The sequence below is a fragment of the Catharus ustulatus genome, chromosome 1 (assembly GCF_009819885.2).
Source record: "Catharus ustulatus isolate bCatUst1 chromosome 1, bCatUst1.pri.v2, whole genome shotgun sequence".
Lineage (NCBI taxonomy): Eukaryota > Metazoa > Chordata > Aves > Passeriformes > Turdidae > Catharus > Catharus ustulatus.
In genome coordinates, this window is record NC_046221.1 from 158,698,723 (window position 1) to 158,719,729 (window position 21,007).

The window sequence follows — 21,007 nt, forward strand, 5'->3', positions numbered from 1 at the left end:
TATTGTTAAAGTTGGGAAGATTTATTCCTTTCCCACTGTGCAGAAAAGCAGCAGTGGAGTGAGTTATTAAATTAGAACAATTCATAATTGATCCTCTGTTCTATGGGAACATCCACAGTGACTCTCAAACTACCACAACAGCAAAGGAAGTCTTACATAGCAGTCCAGAGGAGAATGAGCCCTACCACAGCAGAAACACACCTGCCTATGTCATGATGCTTACAAACTGAGAGCTCTTGAAATCTCTTCATGGACATGAGATCTGTTCAGTGTTGGATAATCAATTACAAAAGAGCCATGGATCTGAAGTGGCTGGCAGAGCACAGAGTGTGAAATAAGCTATAAAAAATTCAGTGCTGTCATCTGCCCTGGAATAAGCTTTGAGTTTAAATGAATCAAGCATAATATGCAATCAAACGTACTGAGCTGTTAAACTGCAGCCCATACATTCCTAATAATAATTGTAAAAGTGACCTCTGTTACAGGGACAGAAAATGGCAGTGAAAAGCATATGTCAGAGCATCTCAGCATCTCCCCAAATCCCAGCTGTGCTTTAGCAAATGGCCCTACTGAACAAAGGACAAGCATCCCTTCAAAAAGACTGTGTCTTAACAGTAGGACTTTCCATTTAGGCCTCTCAAACCATTTTCCAGAGGTGAAAAAGTGTAATGACACACAGTTTATATGGGGAGTAACCAGAGCATACAAAGTTATGTAATTTAACAAAGGTCAAGAAGACAGTTGGCACCAGTCAAGGTTGGAACAAGCCCGAGGCTGAGATTCACCTTGCTGGAGCTGGGAGCACACCAAGTCGGGTCCTTTGGCTGAAAGACAGCCAGGTACCCTCAGAGTCAAGGGAAACCTCGTCAGACTGACCAGGGGAGTTTCAGCATCAGGCACTCAGCCACCTCTTCCTGAATTTTGTGCCCCATTTTTGCAGGCTCCAGGGGAGACTCATTCTGGTCACTCTGCCCTCCACTGACTTTGGCAGGAGTAGAACATAAGCTGAGGTGTCAACACCTGCACTGCACACTCCTCATGCATGCAAGGTGAATCCTGCCCTTTCTCTACTGCCCCTGCTCTAAAGATTAGATCAGACTTTGAGTTCAGCTCAGGTGATGTGCTGAGCTGGTGTCTGGTCAATAACCAAGAACGTCCTGATGGAAGACAGAACACTTGCTGAACTAATCAGATAAGCAGATCTGACAACATTTGCTCAAATGACAAGTGGTTTTGTGCCTTCTTTATTACCAAGTACAAGAAGCAATTTCAGTACCAACAATATTAATATTTTGCTGTGTGCAGTTCATTGTGAGAAAGGCAAATAGCTATATATATGACAGTGAAGAAAACAAATCCATATTCCTTATGGTAGTTTTGTGAAACCAGTTGAGATGAAATTGTATTTTTCTATTTGTCACTGTTATGTTTGTTATTTTTTTTAAGCAAGTGTTAATGATTTATGGATGACAAGTACAGGTGAGATATACCCCTTCCCACCCACCTCCTGTTCTATGTCTGATCCTGATGTTCAAAGTTACTCATGTTTTGTAGCATCCTGACTCACACAAACTCAACCATCTTCGTTCCAGAAACTGAAATCTGTAATTTCAAATCCTGAGCTTGATCTCTTCTTCCCCTCCTCTTCAACTCTTGTTGTGCTCACCTCATTTCATGTAAATAGTCATAGAGGCAGAATTGGATAGGAAATACACATCTAAATAAATCTCTGCTGTTTAAGAGGAGGTGACCCTTACTGAACTTGCTTTTAATTCTTAAGATTACCCTTAGCGTGTGATGCTCCTGAGTCAGATAAGCTGTGACTTCTGGATGGAGTGTTGCCACCTCTAGGAACTGGGTCCACAGGGCCAGGAGGTGAGAGCAAAGCCAGGCAAGGTCCTTGCTTATCTGTTCTGCCATCTTCTCTGGATTGCTCAGCAGCTGAAGGACAGAAGGGAAATTAGGAGAATGCTATGGGAAAGAATCAGTTCTTACATCAGATTAAGTTCTTTTAGGAACAACAGCAACAAGAAAGTGTCTGTTGATGTAGGAATGTTATTACTAAAGCTACCATTTTTAGTTATTTTACCCCAAATAAATCTGGCAAGAAATTTTCTTTTTCTCTTTAAAATCACCTATATTAGTGAAAATGGTCTCAGCTATGCAATTAAAGAGCAAGAAGTGGGAACAGATAATTACTTGCAGATATTTTACTGCAGGTGTAGTAACTGGGGGGGGAACCATCTGTGTATGTTCCAAATTATCCACCAGATGGTGCTGGATGCCCTGAAATAACATTCCATGGCCAGACTCGGTTAGCAAAGGGAGCCCTCTCAGCCATGTCACATTAGAATACAGATGGGCGATTGAGGGGGAACCAAACAAGAAACCTCAAACCAAAATGCTGTCCTCAACACACCATGAAAACATTCCAGAATGTCAGTGAAGACATTCCAGAGTGTGCTGTTGCCCATGTCCCACACTAGAACATGCTGGGTGTCTGTGTGCCCTCCAGCTCTGTGCTAAAGCTCTGCTAGAAAGCAAAGTCTCTGCACACCAAGCTTTCTCATTTCACGATTTCATAGAATCATAGAATTACAGAATCATAGAATCAATTATAGAATCGTAGAATGGGTTGGGCTAAAGGTCTTCCAACTCCCTGCCATGTGCAGAGACCCCTTCCACTATCCCAGATTGCTCAGAGCCCCATTCAACCTGGCCTTGAACACTTCCAGGGATGCTTCTCTGGGCAACCTGTGCCTCTGTCTGACCACTCTCACAATAAAGGATTTCGACCTTAGATCTAATCTAAACCTGCCCTCTGTCGGTTTAACACCATGCCCACTTGGTCTAGCAACACATACCCTTGTAAAACATCCCTCTCCAGCTCTCTTGTAGCCCCTTTAGGTACTGGAAGGTGTTAAATGCTCTCTCTGGAGTCTTCTCCAGGCTTAACAAACCCAGCTCTCTTAACTTGTCAACTTGCTTATTTCTTTAATGAGAGACAGACATTGCATTTTATCCTCCATGTTATTCACTGGGTCTTTTTTTTGCTTAGGACTGCACTCTAGCTGAAAGCCTGCTTATTTTTCATATTTATTATGCAGGTAGTTTCCAGGTTGGTGACACTGCAAACTAAGCCATGATTAAAAACAAATTTTCTGTGTGTGAGAGAAGCAGAGAAAATTTGTATGTGGATAAAACAGATAATTGTCACTGTGATTACATTGTTTAGATGCTATTCTGTTTTAATGACTTGTCCAAAATGTCACAAGCTTCAGAACCACTCTGGTACAGGAAAAATCAGGAGGACACTGGGAAACAAAAGATCCTGCTCAAACATTTCCCTTTGCAGAGTCAGGGCACTACTTTATTTATGGCATCCAATTTTAGATGCTGTATGTCAGTGTTAATTTTTTATTTGTTAAGTCAGTAAGCTGTTCCTTACATCATAAACTGAAAGCTTAGTCTTCAAACAAGATGCATTATTAATGCAAGTCATCTTAGGAATAGGTGTGATGGCTATTTGTCCAGTTTACTGATTATCAAATGTTGGAGGGAGGAAGGGAAGAAGGGAGGAAGGGAGAAAGGGAGAAAAGAAGGAAGGGAGGATGGATTTCTAATTGCAAGAGTGCTGCTGCACTGAAAATCAGTGCAAAGAAGACTCTAGACTGCGTTGTCTGTCCTATACCCTTAAAACTTATAAATCTAGTAGAGATGAGCCAAATAAGTTATGCTTCTCTAAATCAATTTTATGTGAAATCAGATTTCTTTCAAAGTATCCAAGTCAGGACTTAAAATAATAAATTTGCCATTTTAAAGTTTTAAAACCATGACTGACAAAGATTAGGTCACCATTTGTAACAGAAATGTAAATGGGGCTCTCATTTGGTTTGTACTCATCTTTCCTCCTTTAATTGTCACCAAACTCACTTGACCAACCCTGGAATTGTTAAAAAAATTAGCAGGTGGCACATTATTTTTATGATTTACTGGGCATGGTGCTATTGAATCAAAGGATGAACTTGATCTTGGAGAACTTTACTAAACCTAATGATTCTATGTTCCTATGATAAATAAATTATATGAAATATCTCATTTTTCCAGCCATCAGCTGGTGTTTGCATTTCTTCCTGGCACTCTTGATGACTTGTCTTTGTCTCACTTGAAATAAACTTGGCAGAAGTAAATTCAAGAGAGTAGTTCAGTCACTTCTGTGCCAAAATCACTTTTTTGCTCCCATGATCCTCCAAACACATTTAGGTATTTTTATTTGAAAATATATGGTGTACAACCTGCCAAAGTAGCTTTTCTCCTGTCAGCAGAAAAGCTATAATTGCAACCTACCCCAAATAATTTTTTGTCATCCTGATACTCAGGGTAGGCTTACTGAAGGATGCTAGAATAATCCAGCTGGTGGCTTGTTAAAAGTGACAGGAACATCTCATAAGCAACTAATCAAATTTATGCAAAATAGTGGATGGAAGAGAACCAGTAAACAAACTTTCTGATGACACCAAATTCCCTTTTTTCCTGCTCTGATATATTACTGGGCTGTCTCAGTGCACTTGAAAAATGGACTTGAAAAACCTATGGGCAGGTTCTGATGAAGGCAATACCTGCAGCTCCATACAAAGCTGGGATAATGTCTCTTCCACAGACAGCTCCTCTGAGGAAAAAAAACACAAAGAAAGACATGAAGTTTGAGAACAGTGGATGTGAAATATTAATTCTCTGCTGTTCATTTATGAAAGAAATCAGTCATTTGGTATTCTTCCTGACAGACAAATTTCTTTTTGGGTGTGGGCACTCCACAACCCACTTTGTATCCTGCAAGTGCAACTTCTGCTTATGCAATCTGGACCACTAAACTAGTAGATAATTTTGGGGTTTTGGTGACAAAGACAACAGAATTTGACTCTTTGTTGACTCTCTAGCAGTTTCATTTTTAGTCTTTGGTATTTATGGCCAACTGTAGAACTGAATACAGAGTCTGAGCAAATGATGTGCAAGGAATGGCTGTCCCTGGTGTGCTACAGAGGATTGTGATCAACGGCAAATTCCTGGCTAGTAAAATATCAGGCATCTCTGTACTGCCTTGTGAAGTTGGAATTACCTCACCACTGCAAGCAGCAGAGTTTTGATGTAATCCTGAGAGAATCCAGCCCAGGGACACTCTGCTTTAAATGCACCACAAGCTATCAGGAAAAGGAGGACATCAATCAACTCTCCAGCTTCAACAGCTTGATTTTGCAATGCGGAACTTTCTAATGGTGTCCGTAAAGAAACAAAGCAGGAAAAAGCACAACAACTCACAGACCAATCCCCTCCTCAATCCCCAAATGTCTCCTCTCAGAGAGTACTAATAAATGGAAAGGACAGACCAAGATGGGTTCTGCCTTGAATCTGAGCTGTCAAAATTTGGGAAATAACCATTCCAAATTTTAGTGTGTAAAGTAAGCTATGTTCTTTTTTAATATACTACTCAGGAAGCTAGGGGAAAAATAATTAAGGAAGTGTGCAGGGATTTATATTCTTGGATTTATCCTAACCTTCTGTAAAAAAACTGTGAGATTAATGTGACCAATATAGATGTTACAACTGAATGAACCATTTACATTCTTCCCCTGGTCAGTGGAGAAATACAGTGCAAGGTGCAGTTTATGCCATCCCAAATTAGAAAGCACTACCTGTGCCAGATAACATATTTTTAATTGGGCATGTTTCACCCCAATGAATATAAAGAGACAGATATACAAATTTGATTTATATTCATCTTACTGCATGAATCTTACACCTCATAATTTTACTGACTTTTGCAACAGGTGTCAGAAGATCAGCCTTAAAACCAAATCTTTAGTAGATTTTCAGACTGTGAATAAAATGATGCAAATAACACCCTGCTCAAGAGGCTAAAAAGAGTATTTGCATTTTGCAAATTTTCATGCATTACAAGAAGCACATTTGCAAATGAAGTGCCTGCTTCAGTACCAGCATTCATTTCAAAATCAGGAAAATGGTGTTTAGAACATAAGTGTGTCCTCTGGGACGATCCTGGAGTTGTGGTCACTCATCCATGCATAGCTCTGCCATCTCCCAACCTATAACCCTATCTGAGTGAGCCACAAATCCTCTGTTATCCATACCTGATGACCAACATCCATAAAGCAGTTTTGTTGCATGTTTTGTTCTGTCTGAGCACTCATAAGCTGCCAACTAAAATGCTGGTTTGTTGTTTTGTTTTTTTCTCTTGTAGTTGGATTGAATAGCACACTGTGTTACCTACCTATGACTTCTGGGCTGTCTTGAAGGGAAATATATGTTGGAAAGCAAGAGATGAAGTGGAAAATAGGATCTATCAAGTCCACAAGTGTGTGAAGCATAATGCATTGTGCTTGACAGTTCTTATATACAAGGACTATACTGGAAAATTTTACTCCCTTTTAAAACCTGCTGGCCATTGCAATCGACCTTCCTAATGCAGTTATCTCTGCAACATAACAAAGTTGATAACTTCAAAACCTGCACACCACAGAAGCACAAAGACACAAAATCACAGACGTGAAATTATGAAGCGCATTCCTTGAATTCAAAGAAACAGGTGAGACAGCAGGAATTGAATGAGATGAATGAATCTCATTTTCATAGGACCTCATGCTGTCATTGCAAAGATGACTAAACACAAACTCCAGAACTCCATCCTGTAAATCCAGCCAACCTGCTCTTGCACATTAGACTTAACAGGCCTGACCAGCCAAAAATACCTTCTTCCAAAAAAACCCAGAAAATGTATTAAACAACTGAATTAGGAACAAAATCAGAATAATTTTGAAGAGCAAGTCATAATTGACAGTGGGGAAATATATTGTGAGTTATAAAGAAGGGAGTATAATTTAAAAGTACTAGTATCACCTTTCAGACTTTTCTTTTCAATTTTAAAAAAAATGTTTGCTCAAGAGAAAAAATATGTTAAGAGTCTTCCCAAGATTTCGTGGCCATTAAGAACTGGAAGTTACACTTTTCAAAATGTAACTGAGGAAAAAAATCACCAGAAGGCAAATATTCTGAGAAATGTACCAAAATATTTTATCCATCTATACATCAGGCCACATCCTATGAAAGGATTCACACAATCTGAGGAGTCAGCAATCTTTAACAGTAAAAATAAACACTAATCAGAAAACACAGATGAAAATCCATTAAAGTCTCTGAACATACCAAGAATTCTGGCACCAAAATATGTGTTTAAAAATGCAGTACTTTAAAATATTCAGTGATTTTAAATGCTTTTTCACTTACCCAACTTCAGCTGTGGTAAATCAGGAATCTCATTCATGATGAGGGTGTAGTACGTGTGAAGACCCCTTTGGGCATTCAGGAGCAGAAGACAGAGATCCTTATGCCACTTGTATGCATGCTGCATGCAGTTTTCAGATGGGACATAAAAGCTGCCCTGTGTAGTAAAAGTATCAAGAAAATAAAGAAATTAAAATTCATGGTCTCCATTTGTGTGGCAGGTTTCCACAAAAACCCCATTGTGGACAGTCATTGATTTATTTTTAAAAAAAATATATAGGGGTAATGGCTTTAAACTAAAACAGTGTAGGTTTAGACAGGATAATATTAGGAACAAAATTCTTTACTGTGAGGGTGGTGAGGCCCTGGCACAGGTTTTCCAGAGAAGCTGTGGCTGCCCCATTCCTGGGATGTTCAGTGCCAGGCTGGATGGGATTTGGGGTAACCTGGTCTAGTGGAAGGTGTCTCTGCCCATGGCAGGGGATTTGAACCAGATGGTATTTCAGAACCCTTCCAGCCCAAGCCATTCCATGAGTCCTCAATTCTAATCAAGCAGATGCCACCAAAGAGAGATTTTAACCATCCCAGCCACCCAACTGGATAGATGTGTAAATGTAGACAATTTGCAGCTTAGTCTTCACTGCTCATCACTGCTGGGGCAAGAATACAATTCCTACAGGTGAGTCAGGTGCTGTCTTTTTAGACACTCCCAGAATCTGCACATCTCCAGGAGCAGCAGAGAAGAACCAAACACACGCCAGCACATCTCCTGTGGTTTTCTCCTTTTGACTGCCCTAAAACCTGTATTTCACCAATCTTGGCCTGAGCCAGGGTGCTTCCCTCAGCTTCTCATGCAAATCTTCAAGGAGTTAACTAGAATTCTATGGTAGGCACAAAGGCAACTGCTCTCTAGACCTGCAGAGAAACAGCTGATGATAATTGACAGAGTTGGCTGTTCTTCAAAGGTTTCAAAACCTCCAGCCTCAGTATGAATATTTTTAACTTTCACCACCACCAAAATAAAAAAGGGAGCATAAAGAAATGCTGCTCAAAACAATAGAAAATTTGAAATAGATTGATGTACAATGTCACAGTGTCATGAAAATATACCCTCCTTTATTATCCACTGCTGATTTCTAGGCAAAAATGAGTCTGGCATTTTAATGCTACACTGATGAGAAGATGGAAGAAAGTGAGTTAATTTAATAGTTTATATGAATGCTATGACATAGTGTTGTGCATGACTACACTCCAATAGGTCTATTTTCAGCCATTTCTTGGCATAGATTATAGTTTAAACATAAAAAGTAATAGGAAAATGTACCTCCAGGTGGCTTAAAAATTGCATGAATTAACATTTAAAATATTACTTAATTAGTCCAGTTTTGAATTCTTTAGCATTTCTCTTCCTATCTTATGGTGCTTTTTTCAAATTTTTCCTCAGCTGGTTTACAATGGACAATCGACCACATGTTCCAAACTGCAAAGAATTAGAAGCACTGAGTACAACCACAACAGGTAAGTAAAATTTTCTCCAGCATTTCTCTCCACTGCAATGTAAACATTCCTCAAATTACTGTAAGATGTGGGTGGTGTACCTGTGTGAATAGAGAGCTGGAAAGATTGCTCCAAGCTCTCTCTTCTCTCCCTGTCCCAGCTCTCTGGGAAGGGCATCTGTGCCAAGGAAAGGTGCTGTGCTTTGAGAATGCCATTGCATGAGAGGAACAGAGCTGCACAGACCAGGCTGGGCTGTGCATGAGTAAGAGGGCAGAGCATTAAGCATTTTGCTTAAATTCTATTAAATGGCAACTGGCTTTGAAACTCTGTTCTTTAATGGGAACATCCATCCTAATTTGAAAAATCTTTCTGTCAAGGTGGAAAGTAAGTGTGACAGAAAAAAAAGTGACGAGCTCCAAATTTCTGGTTCTTCAGTGACTTAAAGATATTACTGCTCTCACAGGATTGCTTCTGCTTCTTCTGAAAGTTGTCACACACATTCAGGATACAGAGAGGACATTACAGAGATTATTAAACCCACCTCAGGGACAGTTTAAACTAATGTGAAGTAAGGTCTGTGCATCTTCATCTGCAGGGACCCCAGCAGGGCAGGCATCTGTCAGATGATGCCATTATAAACTGCAGCAGCTAAATCAGCTTATCCATCACTGCTCAGTAAGCTGAGAAATGTCAAGAAATGTCTTCCTTTGGGATGGTCTAAAGATTGCAGACCTTTCATATTTGCTATTTTAATTGCCTCTTCTGTGAATTTATTCAGGTGATTCCCTATTTCCTTGCCAATAGCTTGAAACAGATTCAGACGACAACACTAACAAATCGAGTTTGGCAACAAATATGTCATGTGCTGTTCTAAGGGAAAACAGTGCTGCAAAACCAGCTCTCAGGAAAAACAGTGGCTATGACCCATTAAACAGCTACAAAGTGCTCAGCTTTCCAGGTTTCTTGACTCAGGATGACAAATAATGGTTGACTTTTGGTTAAGACAAACCTCTCATTAAACAAAAAAATAATACTGAAGCTGAAAATCCCACCTTGCACAAAACCTGATGGCTGCTCTGGGCTTGTAATATCCATTGTGAAAGTACATGTTGGCCATGTTGCTTTCCTTTGCAAATATTCTCATGACCTTTTGAACTAATTTGTAGGTAGAGAGATTCTTCTATGCTGATTGTAAAATGCATCTGCACTGATTTCCTTTTCCAAGGCCCCCACTGTCTACAGTGGTAGACTGCATCTCTGGCTTTTGCCTTTTTCCATTTCTGAAAACTTTGGGAGGGCAGGAATTCCTGACAAATTTCACTTCAAGACATAAGACCTGAAGGTACTCTGATAGCAAAGATGGATGACAACACAGAATCCAACAGTACTGACACAAAACTACTTTTCCCATTGTCTTAACATTATTAGGGCAAAATAGATCAAAATTCTCTTTAGCCCTCCTTTTGTTCTGAAAGAATTTATACAAATATTTTGTATTTTTAATAGTAGCCAAATTAAGTTCTGCCTAAGATTTGGCTGTTCTAATTTTCTCCCTGCATAACCATACAACACACGTGTAGTCCTCCTGAATTTCCCACAACTTCTTCCATAGTTCATAAACTCTTTCCAGCTAAAGAGCTCTAAAGCTCTTTTCTCATGAGGAATCCTAAGCATACAGACCTAATTTCTCCATTTCCCTGTTTTCTGTGATCATCAACAATCGCAGTCAGAGAAGGGTTTGGATTGGAAGGGACCTTTAAAGCTCATTTCATTCCAAACCCCCAGCCAAGGGTAGGGATGGGTAGGATAGGTAGATGATCACATGAAGAAAAACCTAGACAAATGTGAGATAAAAACTACTGCCTAGTGTTTGGAAAATGTAAAGGCTTCAGTTCACTTTGATGATGTGCAAAGCTGGACCCCAACACTGGATCATCACTGACCCTTGTCCATCTACCCTCTAAGCTGGTCTTCTGCTGGATTTACCCAGCCAAGTAAAATAGCCTTCAATACCAACAAGCCCAAACAAACTAAACATTTTTGCAATATCCCTGTTGAATACATTTAAGAAAATCAGGGTTTTAAATGAATAGGTTCCTGTGCAATGCTCTTATCTGTCAACAGGTTCCTCTTATAATTAGATTGTATTGTTTTATAAATGTATTTTTCCTTTATAATAAGAGAAAGGAAAATAACCTGCAAAAAGCAAACACCTTCATCAGATAAGGTTTATGTCCATTCATTATTCAAATGCAGAGAACAATTTGTGGCTATTCACTACCTGTGTATTACATCTAATATCAAAAGGCACCAACTGAATTTTATGCTTTGTAATGTACAATAAGTAGCTTGTATTTGTTTTGTATTAAAGCAATTTCATGAGCTCTCTTAACTATGTGCAACGTTCAACAATAGCACTAACAGTTGGTAAATGAGACCCTTTATGTTTAATGTAACTCTTAACACATTGAACAATTCGGATTCAAATTGCTTGTCAAGAATTTTAATATACTAAAAAGCCATTCCAGACTAAATAGACAGGTTTTGCAGTCTCCAGCTGTTTTTCAGTAGCAGAGAGAGTTAACCTACCTCACCCACCTCTGGGAAAGATTTATAGAACTGCTTGAAACTGAGGAATAAATCTCAGTACCCCAAGATAAATGTAGTTTCTGAGTTCACAGCATCTGCCCATTTGTCTGCTAGACCATTTTGATTACCTAACATGAAAATTTTATTCTGGCTTCAAACTTGAGGACCAAGCTTTTACTCTACTTTTGATGCTGCTTTTTAAGATAGGAGATTTCTTGTTATTTGGTGGTTGGAAAATAAATTGTAGTTATGTCTTGAGATAAAACTTTAGTGTTTCCACCTTATTAGTGAAAGTGCTCGAGCAGTGGTAGAAGAAGAACAAATTTTTATTCCATTTTCTGAAACTGCTTGCATATCAGAAATTATTTTTGTCCTAAAGAGGTTATCATGAAAATACATTAAAATTAATGCTCAGAGAAGACTGAAGAGGCAAATAATGTCTTTTGAGCCATTCTTATGGGAGAAATTGCATGCAATTTAAAAAGAAAAAAATAATCTAGATGATTGAAAATGAAGAACTTTTAATGATGATATTTCATGAGGAAAACAACAACCAAACAACAACAAAAACAAAAAGGAAAAATTCTGCATTTGGGTTGACTAAGAATATTTTTATAAATATATGTGATATATGTATATATAAAACCCCATATATATATACACATACAGTCACTATAGAGGTTTATATTGGATATTTAAAAAGATTTCTTCACTAAAAGTGTTGTCAAGCATAGGATCATGTTGCCCAGGACAGTGGTGGGATCATTATCCCTGGAAGTGTTCAAAAGTCCCTTGGATGTGGCATTTGAGGACGTGCTTTAATGGTATAAATGATGGTGGTGTTGAGTTGACAACTGGACTTGATAATCTTAAAATCTTCTCCACCCCTAAAAATTCTATATGTGTCTAGATGTGTATTTACATCTCCATTCAGCTATGGAAAACTGCCAGACCCAAACAACTCCCCCTCATTAATTCATTCATCAATACAAACATCTTTTACATCCCTGTGCCAGGCAGTGAAAAATTATTGGCAAATCTAAAAAAACCCTGGTAGTTTAAAGACATGGAAGCCCACAGAGGCCAGATTGTGGATGTCATTTTGTGGTGACACTGTTTCTTCTCAGCCCAGTTTTGGAATTTTAAATATTTTTATTGAACAGAGCAACCACAGACTACATGTAACAGGCATAGGACAAATCTTGGTCCTATTTGGCAGAAAAACAATGCATTTCTGTTTTTCATCTGACAACAGCAGATATGTGAACACAGAACATTCTTGAGGGTGGGGTGACACCCACATAAACCAGCTCCTGTAAATCTCTTCCCTCTAATATCCACCAACAGGAACACAGCATGCTTATAGGAGGTATGGAAAACTGAGAAAATTAATATTTTCCATTAAAAAAGTAAAACTGAGCACCTAACATTCAAGATAAATAAAAATATTGAACTAGGATGTGCATATTCTATCATCTTAAGAAATTGCTTTGTTTGTATTGATTCACTAGTCTGTATTTGATATTTTGGTTCATTATCCAAAGCTCTAAAATAAAAGTAAAATCATTATGTTATATTTAAATCCTATTTCAGTTACACTAATAACACTAATCCAAAGCTTCAATAATGGGCAATAATTAGAATGGCATTGACAATATATGGAGCTGTTTATTATGTTATGCTTCTCTCTAAAACTGTTATGTAAGGAAACGTAGGTTGGTCTTTCATAAATACAATTTGACATTTATATTACCTCTAAAAACTAGAGCTACTTTGTTAAAATCCCTGATATAATAACGCAGTAGGAAAAAAATATTTGACATTGCAGTCAAATTTAGTGACAGGTTCAGTGATCATTTACACTTTGTGCAAAATTAGCAGTTAGACTTGAGACTCTTGAAAAGTAGGAAGCATCCAGCCTGAAAAAGAGAATTCTCTGAACAGATAGAAGAGAATTCTCCTGGTCAGCTCTAATGATTGTGTCTCATGGTTTCAATACTATAAGTCACCGTTCTAAATGGAGGCTGTAGGTTTATTACTTGCAATTGGCCAAGGAAGAAGGAGTGGCCAGGAAATGATTTTTTAGGAAAAATATAATCTAAAAGTATCATTCTAATAAAGCAAAAATATTTCACAGATTGCACTGATTTCCCTTAAAGTTCTTCTAGGAGAAAAAACACTGATAATGTTCCAAATGTCTCATATTGACCACTTAGAAGGAAAAAAATAAAAGATTTCTCATTTTTAATACAATTTCTGGTTTTTTAAAAATTTTCTTTTTTATTAAGATAAAGTTCATATAGCAATATATTTTAGAATTTTAATGTAAAAAAAACCAAGCAAAATGAAACAAAATAGGTTAGTTCATGTACAGATATTTTGGGGTCTTGTGGGTTTTTTCTCAGATTTTTCTTTTGGGGGGAATTTCACAATTTTTTTATTTCTATGCAATTATTTGAAGTCTATTTCCCACATCACTTTAAAAACTGAACCTAGTGACTCGAGGCTGTGTTACATCCTATATATCATCACAAGTGTCTACAATCACAATGGCTTTTCATGTAAAATATGGGTTATTCTATAGAAGTTCTTGAACAATTCTGATTATGATAAATAAGAAGGGGAGAAATCTTTTTCCTCCATCTGATCTCTAGGGTTTATACATCATCACAGAGAAAATTAAAGCCATAAAAACATTGCTTTAGCAGTAAATTAAGCACTGGGGAAAATGTCTCATGAAAGTGAGAGCAGTGTCTGACCTGAGGCATCCTTGTTCTGAGAGAAGCACTGAATCATCTGGCACAAGAGAAGTTGTATGAATCATGTACCATACAATCATAGAATCTCCTGATTTGGAAGGGACACATTAGGATTATTGAATCCAGTTCACAGTCCTCAACTGCTTCTCATTATGTCCTCCCCTCTAGGCCCTTCACTATCTTCATATTCCTTCACAATTTTCACAACCCTTCTTTGGGCACTCTGAAATAGCTTTGTATTTTTCTTATGTTGTGGCACCCTGAACTGCCCCCAGGACTTGAGTTGAGGCCACCCCAGTGCAAATCAGGTTGGTGATGCTGTCCCTGATGCCCCCAGGACAGGGCTGACCCTCCTGGCTGCCAGGGCACTGCAGGCTCACATTTGATTTTCCACTGACCAGGACCCCCAGGTCCTGTCCCACAGCTGCTTCCCAGCCTCTCATTCCCCAGTCTGCCTGTACACCCAGGGCTGCCCATCCCAGCTGCAGGACCCAGCCTTGTCCTTGTTAATCTCCCTGCTGTTGATGATTGCCCATTTCTCTGATTTGTCCAGGTCTCTCTGCAGGGCCTCCCTGCCCTCGACAGCTCCTCCCAGTTTAGTGTCATGACAAATTTATTTAATATTTCTTCAAGTTCTGCATCCAAGTTGTTAATGAAGATGTTGAAGAGAATTGGGAGAAGGATGGATCCCTGCAGAATCTCACTATTTACATTGCCAGCCTGATGTCACCCTACCCACTACAACCCTTTGGGAGTGCTTTTATTTCCCTTTGTTTCATCTGTGTCTGAAAATGGCATGGTACTCCATATCATCATATTATCATTACTAAAGTCTGTGTAGGCAACATTCACAAAGCACACTGTAGTATCCTTTGGCTATGAGATGATAGAGCAACACTGAATAATCATAATTTTATGGGGGAAAAAGCCAAAAATATTTTTTAAATGTTTATGAAAAAAGGGGGACAGATTAGATACAAATATTTAGATAGATATCTATCTATCTATCTATCTATCTATCTATCTATCTATCTATCTATCTATCCATTTATCCATCTACCTACCAAACTACCTATTTATCTATTAAAGCTGGTCTTCATACATAATTTTAAATTAAATATTTATTAATACATACACACCTATGGTGCAAATTCTGATCCTCTAACCCAAGATAACACAGTGGAGACATCAAAAAGGGCCTTAATACATTGCCCTTTCTGATAAAAGAGAGTCCATGCTGCCTACTCACAGATAAGGAAAGCAAATCCACTCCTGTTTCTGTGATCAAACGAGGACCCCTGAGCTGAAGAACTGCCTTGTTATAACTCATCTCTGCAGGCAGCAGCATAAAACAGTAAATTTTTAAAAGAACACTTGTTAACATCTTTCTGTCTCTCCCACCTGCATGTACACACACACAGATGCATGGAAAAGGAGACCCTGTTCAGTGATATTAACACAATTGTGCCATTACAATTGGCATTCAGGACATCAGAAAATGTCAAAAGTGTTTTGATTCAACTTGTGTGCCTAGCAACAGAGAAGGATGTGCTCAGCTGTGGCTCTGGCTGGGGTGGAGATGGCTTTATGCTATGTAATCATACATTTTAGCAGAGTGTTTCCCTTTATATCAATGCTATATGCTGTCTGGTATTAAGTATATGAATAAAGAGTTAAGTAATTAAATAAATTATTTTCCCCAGGATTTTATGGATTATTATTGGCTTTTTTTACAAAAGTTTACAATTACCTAGGGGTTAATGACCAAAGCTCTAATACATGTCACAATTTTCTTGCATAAGAGTGTGAAATTACTATCCAACTAAACTTTATCATCCCAGACACCCTTCATAGCACAGAGAGAAAAACTGGCATTTTTGGAGCATAGTTTATCCCCTCCACTTCAAATGTTATAAAATCTTAGAATGGTTTGGGTGGGAAGGGAGCTCAAAGGTCATCCAGTTCCAAACCCTGCCATCAGGAGATCACCTTCCACTATCCCAGGCTGCTCAGAGCCTCAACCAACCTCATCTTGAACACTTTCAGGACTGAGACATCCAGATCTTCTCCTGGCAACCTCTTCAAGTGCCTCACCACTCTCACAGGAATGAATTTCTTCCAAATACCCAACATAATTCTACACTTAAAACCATTCCCCCTTGTCCTATCACTTCAAGCCCTTGCAAAAAAGTCCCTCTTCAACTTTCTTATAATGCACAATTCCTCACAGGCAGACAATTCAGAGTTGTGCAGAGAAGTTCCACTCAATGCTTATTAAAAAAAAAAATTCATATAGTTTTGAACAGAGGAAAATAAATGCGGAGCATCCTGAACTTGCAAAAGTATTTTCTTCCCTCACAGAGGGGAAATGTTTCAGACATCATGATTTGGATTCTTCACTCAGCAGAAATTGCTGACTCCAAGAAGCTGGCAATCAGCCCCAGAACATGTTTTTTTGGGTCTAGTGTGAGCTTGGAAATGCTCTTAGAGAAAAATTAGGAACTTAAGGGACCTGAGAGGTGTGTAGGGAGGTGAAAGTCTCATCTTGTCCTTATAAGAGAGCATGGCCAGCTGATACAAGAGCTGGCTGAAGACACTTTGCCTGTGCCTGTGGGCCAATGTGGACCTAACAAACAAATTAAACTCAGTTCTCTTGCAGGTGCCATTTCTCTCATGGTGTTTGCAGAATATGCTACTAAGCACAGTGAACTTCTATCAACTGCACATACCAAACTACTTGGCTCTGTGTTGCCTTCTGAAGCACTGACACAAAGCAAATGGTCACTCTTAAGTATGCTTTTTATTTAATAAAATGCTTTTTTTATTTAATAATAGCAACAACAAGGACTACAGCTTCCTATTTAGAAATGCCAGGCTCTATTATGTACTGACAGTCACTGCCAGAGAGAAAGTGACTTCAGGCTTGGGTCTCTGCTCACGTATGACAAGAGCTACAGGAATAATTGATTTTACAGTTCACTGCCCAAATGGGAAAAATAGAAATGTGTTAAGTCAACTTAGAAAGGAGTATTTCCTTCTTCAAAGTGAAATGAAACACCCATCTTTTGGGTTTTTTCTTTTTTTTCCAAGACATTTTCCTTAGTGACTGAAAGCTCTCTAGTCCTTGTGACTTCACATTTCAAGACCTGCCACTTAAGCACCACAACAAACCTTTTACAACTTTATAATGAGCTACAAATACAAACTAAATCATACCTTAAATTCACCTGTACACTGTGAATTTAGATAAATTGTCACATGCAGAGTCATGTAACACAGCACAGGACACCACAGGAATTATTTAATGTGGGGAATAATAAACATTAGGATGCAGAGAGGATGTTCATACAGAAAATATATTCTTATTATATTCCTAAAATATATAACCTCTTATAGTATTTGCCTATTTCACAGTTTCCTAAAGAGGTGGACTGAACTCAGCAGTCACACCACTCCTTCCTGTCTCTGAACACAGAGTCTGGGATTTCTTCCTTGCTAGGAAAATGGAATGTCAGTGGCTTACAATCTGCAGGAGGACAACCAGGCTGACACTGCATTGTCTGCACATCAGTCAGATTCTGACATCAGTCAGATGCCCAATAACTCACTGCACTTGTCCCATTGATGTTCCATTTGGGTTTTCTGAAATTTGGGTTCTTTTTTACTTTTCCAAAATGTTGACAGGAACTGCCTCAAAATCAAATATTAAAGTGATCAAATATTTGATGAGTTCAGTTTCTAAGGTACAATATTATCACTGGAATCAGACTGGTTAGGGTTATCCTGACTGATATGCTGCCCCTAAGCACAGGATTCACTGGACAGTCTCATTAATAAAATCTCCCTAGTGCAACCACTCTTGCTCCATTTATGCAGAAGGTCATGCCAATGAACTCTTATTTGGGGCTACTTGAAATTTCCCAACAAACTGCTTGAGTTGCATGAAGACCTTGAGCACATGAAGGACACAATTTTAAGCCATTTTAAGCCTAAAAATCCCAAAACTTGACATCCCACTACTCTCTTAAAACTATTCTCAACTACAAATATGTCTGTGTATGGAGGAAGAATTACTTCAAACACTGGAGCACCATTTGTGCAGAAGGAAAGACTCAAAGGCAAGGGATCTTCCTCTCCAAAGGAATGAAAATGTAAAGAACCAGACACAACAAAAGTGCAGAAAGGATGCTAAAGAGATGATAAAAATTAAGTCTCCCTAAAATGAGGTGATGAATTTCCTCATTTCCTGTTCACATTTTGTAGAAAATATGTTTATGAGCTAGATGCAGCCACAAGCAAAATCTGAGGACCACTATTCAAGCATCATATAAAGACAATAAAAAATAGGATGTATATCCTTTTCTTGGGAAACCTAGAATTCAAAGAGGCCATAGACATTTAAAAAAAAAAAATTAAAAGTCTATTTGACAGTATTCCACATCAATCCAACAGGCTGAGTCTTTGTTTTTATCAACACTCACAGATACTAGTTGTGGGGAACGTACATCTGCTGTCTTACAACATGGCATGATGCATAAAGAAATTAAGAATTGTGAATTATTTTAATAACAAGAGTATAAACATGAGCACCTTGGGACTTTTGATACTCCTGCCCATTATCAGGATGTTTATGAATTGCACCATTTGCTTTCCAGGCCACTACAGCAGGTGGTCAAGATCACTGAACCCTGTCATTTTGCTACCACTGGCTTGGCTTTTGAAATTAGAGGTACAATCTGAAAATAAGTTCCTAGTAGGTTATTTTTGTTCTTGATCACACAGACTCTCATAGGAGGGAAGAGACACAGTGCCAACCATGCCCACCCAAATCTATTTATTGAGAGCTTTGCCCAGAATTCACTGTTGAAATGTCTATAATCAGAGCAGATCCTGCATGCTGGTTAATTACCTTTGTCTTCACAAATGGAGATAAAACATGAAACAATCACAACACTATTTCTAACCTTTCCTGTTCTCAGCAAATTTAAAAATCAGCAACAATGTCAAATAATGGCTAAAGATGAAATATTTAACTGTCTTTTGACAGTGAAAAATTACTTCAACCTTAATGAGTTCACTTTTTAAGCAGTTTGACATTTTGTTACCAAGGTAGAGTTTTTATTTTATTATTTCCTTCAGCCTGTTACACAGCCACAAGTGTTACCAAATAGGTTCCTATGATTCATAAGCAAGTGGAAAGAAATCATGTCTCTATTGACAGGACTGTTATTTTTTATTATTATTTACAAATGCTCCTGCACATCCCAGACTCTCTGCTTGATTCATGACTGACTTCCATTTTCCCCAAAGAGGTGACTAAAAGATTTTGACTTCTCTAGTCTTTGTCAAACCAGATCAGAAGAGAAATCCAACAAGTCTTGTGTTTTGCAAGCAATCACAGTCAAGTATTTGATACTCACAGAGGAGACAGAGGTAAACAAAGAGAACAAAATGAAAGCCTAAGCCCTGACAGCTTCAGAAATTAAATGCCTTCAAGCAAAGTCTTCCTTAAATTACCCAAATATTAGTTTATATCACAGCCCTCACAGTTCCCATCCCTTCAGAACAAGGACTGTGTCAGGGCTGTCATTTTGTACAATTGTGACAAATCCTACAAAGTTCACAGAAGCACCTCCTGGCAATGTGTTATACCTGCTCTCTTGTGGTCTACAGAAATGGGGAGAAAAAGAATGCTTTTATTTGGTCTAAATGTGCCATTTTTTAGGTTACCTGAATTTTGTCCATTATTGAATTGAGAAAAGTAATCAACAGAAGATCTATTGTTAGAACATACTCCAGGGTCTGCTGTAAAACCAAGTCAAATCAATTTCTATTACTTCCCTACTTATTTTGCTGAGGATAATTCTGAGGCTCACAGAGTCCCATCACTCAGGTAACTGAAGTTGTCAAAGGGACCCAAACGAGATCAATCAGATTTTTCTTTTAGAAATGTTTCAAAACCTGTTTTTAGTGAGTATTATTTTATTTTATTAGTATTATTCTATTATTTTATTTCAAATCACACTCAGAAAAAATCATTTTCAGCCTGGATTAAAGGCACCTTCCTTCTTGTAAAAACATTGGTCTGCACAAAAATTGCTTCTTTTTGGCCCAGGTGCTGTAATGCTGCTCTGGTTTCTTTGATGTGGGGGATGTGATTTCTATGCCTTTTGCTGCCAGGAAACAGCTTAACATCTAATCCTGTGATTATGCCACATTCCTGAAGTCTTCACTTATGACACTCTCAGGCAATGAATCATTTATAGGTCTCTCACATGCATGCAAACATACATCAAATGGAAAAGCCACCGATAAAATAATATACAGTCTTTTTTATCACTGCAGAAATCCACAATTTCTCTTCTAACACTGAAACAGAAATAATGGCTAATCAGAATATTTCCTGGGTATGTTACTTTAAGGCAATTACATTGATATGTTATAATTTACTGCAACAAAATAGGGAACTTCTGAATAGCTGGAACTGTATAAATTTGCATAACTATTACATCTTCACAGGTTCATTTTCATAGCCCCATAGATACCTCCTGTATTATGCATAGTACATATGCCAGCCCTCAAGTAATTTACACTCAAAGACAATCAAATTTCATGAGCTATGAGTAGCTTACCATTTATTCTGCAGGCCATAATTTTATGGTTTTAAATAAAATACTTCTAATGAGTTCAGTAGTGGAGAAAGAGACTGATTGGCAGTTCTGGAGAGTTGAGCTGTATTTGTTTACAAAAGTAACACAACGTGTAGAGCAGAACCAAAGCTTTAGCACCCACATGAATGTTATTTAACAGTGCCTTGGGGGTGTCCTGCTGTCCTGTTCAGCCTTTCACTCTGGCTTCTCACCAGC

At 38.3% G+C, this 21,007-nt stretch overlaps 1 protein-coding gene across 4 annotated transcripts in view; it reads right to left on the reverse strand.

Moving 5' to 3' along the window:
* FAM135B (family with sequence similarity 135 member B) overlaps positions 1 to 21,007 on the reverse strand; it is a 219,138-nt gene that overhangs the window by 17,834 nt on the left and 180,297 nt on the right. For all 4 annotated transcript variants that reach the window (XM_033076038.2, XM_033076055.2, XM_033076045.2 and 1 more), the window contains 3 exons: positions 7,300 to 7,453; positions 4,620 to 4,669; positions 1,786 to 1,941 (listed from right to left, as the gene is read on the reverse strand). In XM_033076038.2, the coding sequence (XP_032931929.1) occupies positions 1,786 to 1,941; positions 4,620 to 4,669; positions 7,300 to 7,453 (360 nt within the window). The remainder of the gene's footprint in view (positions 1 to 1,785; positions 1,942 to 4,619; positions 4,670 to 7,299; positions 7,454 to 21,007) is intronic.